We start from the raw sequence: 12,234 nt of genomic DNA, 5'->3' as shown, positions 1-12,234 counted from the left end.
ATAGTTACATAGAGGGGGTTACACAGGCACACATGCATGTGCATTGCACCCCCACACCTTTGCACACATATCTTTGAACAAACTCATGCGCGCACACACACACACACAATACACTATTGTTGACTTCCACTACCGGCTACGACTACAAGTGCACATTACTGTTTGCATAATCTGAATGCAGAAATATGTAACCCTCGACTGGATTATTGGTAAAAACAAAATCCATATAAATGTACATTCATGGCGTGAATAAATTATTAACAAATAAAAACAAGGTGTATTATTTTATATAGCAAACTGGAAAGTGGATGTTTTTCATATATGCACAAACAGATGCCAAGGAAAAAATATTCCAAGTTGCCAGAGAACATTAAGTGGATGTGCTGAGATTTCTAACTTGCTGTCTGAGATGACATAATGCATGCAACACAGCCACCACAGGCATCCTAGTGAACGGCTGATCAAATTAGCTCAAAGAATGACCAAATACAGCTCCATGCATGAGCAATGATCTAGACCTATTAATTAAACTCACTGTACAACTTCATGTCCTCTCCATTGCTCTCTAAATATGTAAATTATATGAAGCAATGTATTTATTTTCTAAAAGACAATGACTTTCCATCACTATCCATCCATGGATGTATTATGATTTAAGGATTTTCTCTCTCTCTCTCGATGTCTCTGTCCTATTTGCTTCACTTTTCATATGTACAGTAGACTCCAGGGGCATTAAAATTAAATGAGCATCACAATGGACTTCAAAGGGAGGCTGTGGCACATTCAGCAATGAATCTAAATCCAGAGCATTTCAGCGCTTTGAGGAATGGAGGAGAATCTTTGCTTTGCCTTGGTATGGTTGGTTGGTTGGTTGATTGGTTGGTGGAGCAGATGACAGTATAGCCAGCTAATTATAACCCCTCGGTAGCTGTGTAACTTGGCAGCAGCTGGAATACCACCAGTGAGCAAGATCATAGTGCGTTTGAAGATGATGGTTAAGACGGTGGCAGCCAGCCGCAGTGGCTCTCTGGGCTGATGCTGCACCTCAAAGCAGATCTGAGCTGCTCTTCAATTTAAAGCACAAGCCCACTTCTGAAGTCTTTTTAGAATAAAGATGCTGCACTTCATCATGAAATGTGTCACATTATATGCCGCATACATTTTGTACAGTATATGGGAAAACCATGAAAGCAGTGTAACAGACTTACTGTATACGTCCATGTTACTCTGCCGCTTTCATCTTGTGCCATCATTTGAACAATTCATTAGTCACACTTTAAAGCTGCATCAGGTCAATTCTTGGCAGCGGCACCTCAAATAATTTGCAATGTTTGTGGTGGGGAAGCCAGTGAGGGATTGTACTCTTTTTGTCGCACTAGAGAAGCCTACCGGTGCTCCTTCAAGGTAGGGGTTTAAACCTGGGTAGAACCTCTCAGTGGCAGGTGTGAAGAAGCAGCTGATGAGGTAGCACATACAGTATATTCCCTCCTTAGGTCAACAGTGGGGGGAGCACTGGCAAAGACCACAGCACATTTCCAATTGGGAGAAAACAGGACAAAAAAAATCCTTAGTGTTAAAAAAAATGAGGCAAGTTTGGAGCACCTTAGCAGCTGAGGGGTTACACCACATGCAATGTAACAGCAACGTCCTGCAAGGGCATTTATTCAAATCTATTCTTACCAGTTGCTCCTTTAATACAGCACCAACCGGTGTCCCTACAGTAGATGGCGAAGCAATTCACTGCTAGTATATAAAGTGGTATGTCTTTATTGTTCTGTAAGAGTACGTGACAGGTTCCAACTTAAACCAGTTTCCCAGGAATACTGACCCATGAATCATCAAGTATTCAAGGGCACTGAATAGCTATATATTCTGCTCTTGCAGATGGACGTGACAGGCTTTAGGATATACATGCACTTGTGCAGACAATGGAGCCCTGCCCAGCTGTCTGTCAAAGTGTAGGAAGTAAGCTACTTGTCTCTTTCTCACATCGACAAGACAAGGCTTGCTACCCCGACCGTAATGTGTGCAAGTACATTGTCAGAGGTAGACATTATTTATAGTCAGCCCGGATGCCCGTCAACACACAACACAAACACACACATAGAACACACAAGGACACCTTGTACTACCGAGCATGGTGTAACAATGAACTCTATGCTGTGCATATTCAATCCTCCATGTTCAATTTATACAGCCAGTGAATAGACCATCCAGTGCAGTGCAATTAAAAAGTCATTATTTCCTATTGTTTTCCAATCTGCAGCAGATATATTCACAGGGTATCAGTTGGCATGACTAACATTATTACTAGCAACCACTAGAGGTGAGGCAAGTCACAGGTAGGTCACAAGACTTAGTTACGAAGTCCCACGTCGAGTCCAAGTCCTAACTATTTTGTTTCGAGTCTTCAACAAGTCATGAGTCGATTTCAATTTAATGCCATTTATAATTCAAAACAGAGTCATAGTAGAGTAGACTTAAAGAAATAATGAATGCTTTTCAAAGTGTGTATTTACTAGTGTCAAATAAACATTGCAGAGCCATCTGAGTTGTTGTGCCTTGGCATGTTATTCCTGTGAAGAGGGTTGGTGTTTGATAGCATTTTATCGGGTCTAAATCCAGTTGCTGATTCAGACAATCAGCCAAGTTTAATTTAGTCTTTTTAAACAGTAACTCACTGCAGTATTGTTAACTAGATACCTACAGGTGATATAATCCGCCAATAGTGATGTTTTTTTTAAACTGGCTAAAGCAGCAGTCAACACAGGCTAAAAGTGAGAAGCCATCGAAATGCACCTTTCCCTCATGTTTGTTCAATTTGACTGGCTGCTGCCGGATTAATTCAAAAATGTATCTGTTGTCAGGATATCAAGTAATTCCAGGCCATCAGGGTAGAGGCCAAGCAAAGTAACGCGTCCCAGGTGTTCACAGCTCCTTATAGGCTGATTTTTTTCATTTCAGAAGAAATTGTGCATCCATCCTTGATAATGCTAGCTCATGTCGCACCACTGAGCTAGCTGGCGTTACAGCTCAGCAGAGGAGGATGCCATAAATGTTTACCTCTTGCACCGTCACGCACATGAGCCTTGTTCAAGTGTAGATGCGCTCTTTACTTCTTTGCGTTGATACGGTTGTGAGGTTTAGGTTGTTTGAGAGAAAACATCAGCCAATGTCTCCAACACTTAGCAACTCACACAAAAACAATCTAGATTGATACATTGCACCACGGGTAAGAGGAATAATATGTATTATGGATTTTGTGGTGAACTGTCCCTTTAAGATGCAATTCCTCTAATTATTATTCGCCCGGAAAGTCATCGATCGGACGTGTGTGTGAGTTCATCTGTCCTTGGCCACTACTTTGTGGTTGACTTGATCTTTTGTTTTGGATGGTGTGTTTGGCTAAATGCTAACAGCTAACGGAGCTACCAATACACAGACTGCTGTACATCGTCATCACTCAGCCGCTGCTCCACGGGCAGACAGCCTGATGAGTTTGATGATGTAGATTGTATAACATGTCTTATACAACGACTTCGAGTCAATTGACTGAATATGTTTTTGTGTTTGATTGAAATGTGTTTTACGATGTGTTTTTTTTTTGGTGTCTAGACGAGGGGTTAGACAATTGTGGGTTGCATTCATTCAATCACATAAGACAGCAGTGCTCTTTGCAGACAAACCGGGTCGAGATCTGCAGTGTACTGAGTGCACCGTTCTAGTTGCTGCTTAATTCTCCAAAAAAGGAGAAAGTCTTCCCTAATTTATTAACTCATTTTATGTATTTCTTAGTGACAATTTTGAGCAAGATGTAAGAGGAGTGTATTTTGGGTTAGGGTACACACTGCAGCACAGTCATGGTTTATCTTTAACAAGTGAGAATGAGGCCGGCTCCAGGATCCTTTTAGAAATCCGTAGGTGACATCACAGATGATACGTCATATTTTCTACAGTTATTATATAAAGTGCTTGGGTATGAGCATGTTTGTCGGATAATGAGTGCATATACGTGTCTGTTTGCACATTTTGGCCGGTAATGTGGGTGTAGTTCTTTGTGATTCTGCAACTAATCGAATCATCTGTGAGAAATCAGCACCCACCTCCGATGTCAGGTCTGAGCTTGTTGTCATATCCGTCTAGTAGGCTGTTTAGGATGTGTGTGACGTCACTCTCGAACACTTTGGGAGTCAGCACCCACGTCTTGTTGGTAGCCTCATCATCCTCATCAGTCTGGAAGGAGCTGCGAGGAAGAGAGAGAAAATGAATGCATTCAATCAATAATTTATTTTAAAGAAGAGCAAGCTGTGTTTTTTTACTCTGCTTTCTTTATAAATACATATTAGGAGCTTAGAGACGAGGTCGGAAGGGAGATTTTCAGGGCTTTTCTTCATCACGTTACAGCTAATAGAGACAAACTGAAATATGTGTGATTAAGCTTCCCTTTCCATTTAGTTTTATGGGATTTCTTGTGAAACAAAGTAGTTGCACCACTGAAAACTGTTAACAAGAGTTACAGAAAAAGAGTCAAATGAAGCGACCATTTTGTAGTATTAATATATGAATTATCTATGGTACACATTCAGTGCAACACTCTATAAGGTTATCGTTAATCAAATATCCATGTTGTCTTGGTCAACCGCCCGTTAAAAGTGGTTATCTCATTTATGTACCAGATATATTGGTTTTTTTCCAGTCTGAGATGTGTGTTCTTGCAGCAATGCCATCTTCTGAATACACTGTAATTTGCAAAACATCCCATAATGCCATGGTTCTCAGTCTTGTTCCTCACATAGAACACTTAAGAGATGCAGAAAATACCAAAGCACAAAGCAATCGTAGCCTGAAATGGCACAAGGCTCGTAAATATATTCTAATTTAAGAGGCTATATAATAGATATATAGTGAGTTTATTGCTGATGGTAATTATGCTTTCTCTGAGGGGACCTGCGGTTAGCTGATCTAAAAGGAGATAACTCATTATCTGAGTTTTACACTGTTTGGTTTATTTTCAATGGAACATACATTGGGGCAAATCAGTGTGCACCACCAGGCCAGCTGAGAGCCACTCTCATCTATGTGACACATCGCTTTCATCATTAAATTGGTCCTCCCAGAAGCCTCGTACTAACTTTTTCCCCATGGAGAGATCTTGCAAATGTTTAATTTAAGTAATGTGGTTAGGTAGTCAGCAACTCTTAACATGAAATGCCCACATGGACAAATTCATCACAAGGATGCATCAAGTTCTTCATCTGTCAAGTATGAAACAAGTTTAATAATGGCCCCTTTTTAAAAGTGAGATGGGGGTAAAAAGAGGGTAATCTCTTCAAGTAAAGGCTTAAAAGTAAACGTAAGTCTTAATAGCTTGACATGCATTCAAAGTGCTAGGTTTCACTACTGCAAAAAGTAAAAATCTACCCACTGCTTCTCAAAATGTCCTTTATTTCATTCACATGACAAAATAAATGCAAAGGAATTGCATTAACTTTTACTGTGACGTCCAGAGTTTGAACGACAACCTCCACAATTATCTTCAAAAACAGCAAGAGCCCTCCTTCAATTTCCAACTTGGTGAAAAAAATTCTAAGATGGTAAAGTTGGGTAACTTGAAGGCAGAATTGTTTATCAAAGTGTAACTAGGTTTTTAGGGCCCCACAAGCTTCAGTGAGAGCTGGAGAACACAAGCCAATTTTCCTAAGTTTACTTCCTCACCTCAGATGTCTTAAACTGAAAGGATAATGATGTCTCAAGAGACCCCTACCACAAATACCACCACGGCTGGGCTATAAATGTTTTTTCCTGTTCTCCCAGAGACAAGCGTGATCTTGGTAAGTTATATGTCTGAAATGGTTTGGTCTCCGTTACAAAAGATCTTTCTTTTAGCTCTGAGACCTGAGTAGATGATGGAGGTATGACAATACATTAGGGCTAATTAATGCTGGCAACAACATGCTGCTGTCAAGTAGGACTATAGTGTGTCAGGAGACTTGATGTTGTCTGCAGTAAGAGGGAATGTGTGTACTGCTGAAGGCCAGGGGTGAGATGTGTATACACGCTATGTTTCTGACAGAAAGAGAGGAGTAGTCAGAAAAGCATGAACATGATGTGTGAATGATATTGAAGAAATCTCTATATCAACTCCAAGAGGTTTGTAAAAGCACCAGTTGAGTCGTACTACTGTCAAAGGAATTGAAAAAGATTGAAATGACAAATTGAAATGTAAAAAAAACAAGTATTGTTAAAAAACGTATCGACATAACTTTTATCTTCATATCTTGAATAACAGGGAGGAGCAGTGCTTCTGATCTGAGCATATTCAAACTTGAGGTCTGCTACAAATCTCAGTTATTTCAAATCAATACTTATCTCCTACTATTTGTGTGATCTTCTCTGTATGCCTACGCATTAAAGAGAGGCCTACTGCACTAACTACATGGAAGTTGTGCCTCAAATGACGAAAAACTCTGATGATTAACACATGTGTACAGGCACACAATGCATCAGAAACAAGACAGAGAAAGGTGATAGATGGATAGATAGATACAGCAAGATAGAGTGAGATAGAGAGATTCTGAGAAAGGGTTTGGAGAATCAGCCAACAGCATAAAAGAGTAACAGTGAAACAGTTGCGAGCTTTCAGGAAAGCTTTGGAGCAATGAGAGGAAAAGGAGACTTCTGAATGAAATAATAAAGAATCATTGATGGTGACATGGAAAAAAAGACTGGTAAAGCACAAGGATAGAGGCTTTAATAGCTTTCTCGTGTTCTTAGGCTGGGTGCAAGGAATAATCTTCCTTAGACTGCATTAAGTGCCATTAAGTGCCATCCATCTACACCACAATACTAGTGCCTAAAACATTAAATCTTAATATTTTTTCTCAGGTGGATGCTTTTAGATATGTCTTACTGGATGTCATAAAATAAAAATCCAGAGAGTATCCGTCTCTGGCACTGACAGACTAGATGTATAGTTGTATAGATGGGTTGATAAACAGGGCAGAGAAGGGTGTAAGAACTTGAAACGTCTGTTTTTTGTTTTTTTTTAAAGGTTGCTGTATTCATCTCGCAGAGTAACTTTGTGAATATGGAAATGCTCCAAAGACAAATAGATCAAAGGAAGAGCCATGTGTTCTCCACTGCAGGCAGATCTGAGGTTTTGCCTACTAATGCGGTACCTGCAGATCCACAGAGAGGTCTGCGCCAGTGTGTATGTATGTGTGCGTGCTGTTATGCGTTTTTGTGCCGATATTAGTGTTTGTTTTTCATGCATATCCATGTTGCTGCCTATGTAATGATGGAGAGGACTGGCGTCAAGTGTTGCGTTCACACCAACTCTCATTGAGGACAGTCTGATACTGTCATAGTCTACCCCTTCACATTTAGAGCCGTTGTCAATAAACACCCTCATCGGCTCTATATTGAGCGGTCAAAAAATATCTCAAAAAATCACATCTCAGGTTCCATGTAAAGCAGCGGTGAAGTGCCCCATCTTCTGCCGTTTTACACATTCATAAGACGGTCTAAGTCTATAGCAATACCAGCTATAGAAACAGCTCTGTGGCCCTCATTGGCATATGCACGAAGTTCCCTTGAGCCATCGTCTTTGCATGTTTTAAACAGTACCGAAATGAAGGAACCAAATCTAGTGAACCCTCATGCTAATTATCAACCAACGTGAAATTGGTGCACGTCACATTGTTGCTTACAGCACAACCCTCCTCTCACAAGTGCTACCAGATTAGGCCAATTTGTATTGTTATCAATGTGGTGTATCAAGTTAAAGGGCCAATCAGTAATACCTTAGAGTATTTAAATGGGAAGTTTGAGAAAAAGACTCTCAGCAGCTGCAACATTAAATATTAATAAGTAATTAAGATCCTGTCTAACGTTGGTGGATTAAAACGCTTGTCAATCAGAGGAAGTGATAGTAGGGTCCAATTCTGGGTGGGGTGACATTTCTGTTTGTAATCTATTTAAATCACTTAACTGTTTGGAGGTTCACATGATTGACGATACAGTGAGTCAAATTCCAATACAACATTGACTGATTAGTAATGAACTCCTCCAATCATGTGAATTCAGGCCATATACATTACCATGGAGGGAAAGCAAACATTAGTGGACTAGTTTTAACAGTATCCTCTCTCTACTCTAGTATCCTCTTTCACCTGCTGCGTACCTGTGTCCTCAAAATAGAAACACACAGACCCTTTTGGAGTAACTGTAGTAGATCTATATTTATCCACGGGATCTCTTAGAATAAAAGGTAGAACTAGTGAAAGCCAAAGTGAAAATACTTTAGATAGGACACTCAGAAAGAACAAGGCACGTTATGCCCCAATATCCATGACCCTTCTTCAGGTTTCATGTGGTGCAAACACATTTAAGAAATAAATACATATAGTCATTAGGGATAGTCATTATGTTTGTCAACATTATACACCTCAACCCTTTCCAAGTGGTGACAAGAAGCAGTGTATGAGTGCTTGATTGAGCCTTATACACTGTAGTTTTCCCAATTAAAATCGATGGAACTGCATTTACTAATAACCAAGTATGACTGGGTTTGGTAACTGGAATGCTACAAATGGCCGACTCAGGATTGAATTCATTACATTTGCACCAAATGTGTCGTGAAATTTGTCACAATGTATCCACACTCAAAGCAGCTCAAAAGAACACTAACCTACAGTCATTTTCATCAGCTGAGATTGGCATGTGCCATCTGCATTTAATGTATTGTGTGTCCATAGCATATTCTTGCTAGTAAACTAAGTTTAGCAAGAAAAAAAGATGGAATATCTAATTGAAGTTACTGTAGATAACTGTGTGGGTGTTTATGTTGCTGGCAAGGTATCTGTTGTTGATGTTTCTCTTAAGCCACAACTACAATTGGCATTGTAGTGCTTTGACAACATTGACATTTTAGGTGATGAGGGCTCGAGATAAATTCTTAACACATCAACATTTTTACATCAGAGAAATATGCTGAAGTGATGTTATAAAACCCTGACAGATTTAGAGGAACTATGCCACATTGAGGATTATTCTTCACTTGAAATGGAAAAAAAAAAATGTTGTTAACCATCAGTACTACTCTGTTCGACCTACTAAGCTTTGTATTTTTCATATACAGTATGTCAGATTATAAGAACTGAAGTATTATTTGTCAGGTATTAGAGGAAGCTGTATAGATTATATGTTGTGTATCACATGGGATTTATTGACAGTTAATGGGACTTCAATGACACCAATAAAAACTAGCATGTCTTATTGGAATTTTAAACAACAATCCTGACATCTGATTTACTGTAATGTCACATGTACATATATATTTATTTTCCGTGTCCATCAAAACAATAGAGGCTCTTGTTGATCCATGGGAAATATACATTAGTATTAAAATAAGCTCTGGTACAGTCATGGTTGGAAAACAGTTAAAAACAGAAAATACAAAATGAATACAAAAATAAATTGCAGTGGGTTCCAAATTATGATTATATAATGCATTTCATCTGCAACCTAAAATGCTGGAGGTGAGTTTACCAAACAGGAAACATGACTTGGCATAATAGAAAACCTGAGCAGAGCACTTCCTCACTCTGACATCACTTCCTCCTGCGATGGCCATACTGTGAGGGTTTACTAAATCTCCTAGCAGACCATGGGCCTACATCTGGAGCCTAATTATTGACTGAAGGAACAATATGCCAAAACATTTGTTGATACATATCTTCTACTTTTACATGAGGGAGGACTGCGCATTGGGGTTCATGTATGGTGATGCAATTAGACATCACTACACATAGTAACTGTCAATGAGTCACAAAGTAGCATAGATTACTGAAAGCATGCCTGAGGCCTTGAGAGATTCCTTATGTAAGAGGTCTCATACATGAATCACAAATAGTGTCTGATTCAACTTACCGAGCAATTAGCTGTCTTTTAATAACTATACAGTACACATGACTTGTAAATGAACTATTTGAAAGAGAATACATCTTGCTGTGATAAGGGGTAACTAGCTTTGAGCCACATATATTACATTTGTACAGGTGTTCACCTATAGATCTCTCATTTGGCCTTGGTATGATTATCAAAGAAGCACCAAACTGTCACATCCCAGTTCATTATGTATCAATCACACGTGCACAACTTATACAATCCATAACCTGCACATATATATCAATTGTTGGTGTAATTCAATTGGGCAAGGTGTCGCGGTAACTCAAGCCCATCGTGAACACTACTTGTGCATAGAATTAAAAAAACTGCACAGGCCTGACAATGAAGCCTGGGCACTGGGGCAGGGAGCATTGAGGTTGCGATCAGCATGACGGTGATTGAACGTCGTCTGATTTATCTGCCTCCATTTTTCGCCCTCCAGCAGCACAAAACGACGAAAGCGAAGCGAGGAGTCTTGTCATCCTTCCTCTTGACTTCTCTCATCTTAGCACACGAGGAATAATGTCTTGACGGGGAAGACCAAACAGCTTCTCTCAAATCTGCACCTCAGTTCAAGCTGAAATGGCAGTCCTTTGCCTGTATATGTGTGTGTGTGTGTGAGTGTGTGTTCAAGACAAGGATGACTCCATATGTGTTATCCTTGTCCTTATTGTGCCTTTACACTTGTATTCTCTGTGTGAATGTCTGCCATTTTGAAATGCTTTTTTTTAATTTCAGATACGTGAGATGAAACATACCCTCATTCACACTCAAGTTGTCTTTATTACAAATGACTGTTTGCATAAAGCTATTCGAGTTACTGCCACATCCAACACCTGCGTTTAATAACCAGGCTCAGGCTCTTAGAATAGACTTGATCCTTGAAGACAGCTTAGCAGGGACTATATGTAGCCTTAGCTTCAAGCAAATTAGCCTGCCACTATGCTATTTCTAACGCTGGACATATTGTGAGAGATGCTGGCCTGTTCATAGACATGTTTAACTGCACGGTATTAAATCATCAGATCCCCACAGCCGAATATTTAAGTCAGACTGTAGCTGTTCATCGCCTTTGTTTTCTGTAAAGAAAAAAAAAAAAAAAAAAAAGAATCTCCCAGTAATGCGGTGCATGTGTCACTGTAGGTATCTAAAAAAAATGTCTATCACACTCCCATATCGAAACACGATTAAAGATGTGATATACGCGCAACATGCCTTGGTTTTTCTAATAAAACCAGATTCCTCTCAGCTACCTAATCGGCCAGGATCCCACTAAAAGCAGGCTTGTGTTGGCATGAGATGGGAGGCGCCGCAGAATTACGTGTTGTTAAAATAAGGCACACGCAAACCAAAAAAAGCCGACAAAGAATCACGGTTTAGAGAGGACATATGACGGCATCGATGGCTTACCTTGCAGGCAGATTAACGACAATAAACACCCAGAGAAACAGCTTCAGGGGAAGGGAAGGCTTCGCCATTGCTGTCGAGCATTTGGAGGCAAAATTCGGTGAAGCCATCATCACCATCTTCGTTTCCTCTTTATTGCAGATGGACGTCTCCGTCTATTTACTGTGTTTCCTCTCTACGATACATTACGCACGTTAGCGGTAGCGGGTCTGCAAACCTAGACCCGATGCGGACGTGCGGTGAAGGGAAATCAGCCCAAACAAAATCGATGCGAGCAGAAAGCTTGATTTCGCGTCGCTTGTTTTTTTTTTTTTTTTTTTTTTTTTTTTTTTTTTTTTTTTTTTTTTTCTTTTTTTTTTCTTTTGCGTCTGTTGGCGACTCGTAAGTCTAACAGGGCCCTAAAAAACTGCCACAGACTGCGAACCCCCGTAATATGCTACTCTAATGTCGAGCAGCTGAAAAAAAAACAACAGAAGAGACTCAGCCTGAATGCAGATTAACACTGGGGTCAGAGAGGAACTGATGCACGTTGCTGCAGCACGGATCAACACATGCGTGCTTTCACCAAGCGGAAGGAGGGCTGCACTGACTACGGTAAAAACGAATTAGCTTGGTGCTACAGAAAAAGAATGGTGGTTTCATTTTTTACTGCTACATATAGCAGTAATACATATATATAATCTTTTTAACAACATTCACTTATTAAGAATAAACTCCTCCAATCATGTGAATTCAGGCCATATGCATTACCATGGAGGGAAAGCAAACATTAGTGGACTAGTTTTAACAGTATCCTCTCTCTACTCTAGTATCCTCTTTCACCTGCTGCGTACCTGTGTCCTCAAAATAGAAACACACAGACCCTTTTGGAGTAACTGT

The 12,234-nt window shown here is 39.9% G+C and overlaps 1 protein-coding gene across 2 annotated transcripts in view; it reads right to left on the bottom strand.

The window, feature by feature from the left end:
- gabrg2 (gamma-aminobutyric acid type A receptor subunit gamma2) overlaps window positions 1-11,894 on the bottom strand; it is a 45,626-nt gene extending 33,732 nt beyond the window's left edge. For both annotated transcript variants that reach the window (XM_031869091.1, XM_031869092.1), the window contains exons 1-2: window positions 11,359-11,894; window positions 4,104-4,243 (exon numbers count right to left, since the gene is read on the bottom strand). In XM_031869091.1, the coding sequence (XP_031724951.1) occupies window positions 4,104-4,243; window positions 11,359-11,474 (256 nt within the window). In that variant the 5' untranslated portion in view covers window positions 11,475-11,894. The remainder of the gene's footprint in view (window positions 1-4,103; window positions 4,244-11,358) is intronic.
- Between the last annotated feature and the right edge of the window lie 340 nt (window positions 11,895-12,234).

The sequence above is a fragment of the Anarrhichthys ocellatus genome, unplaced genomic scaffold (assembly GCF_004355925.1).
Source record: "Anarrhichthys ocellatus isolate YVR2014 unplaced genomic scaffold, GSC_Weel_1.0 scaffold46, whole genome shotgun sequence".
Classification (NCBI taxonomy): Eukaryota; Metazoa; Chordata; class Actinopteri; order Perciformes; family Anarhichadidae; genus Anarrhichthys; species Anarrhichthys ocellatus.
The sequence above is the reverse complement of the archived record's forward strand: the minus strand, read 5'-3'. Positions and strand labels throughout refer to the sequence as shown.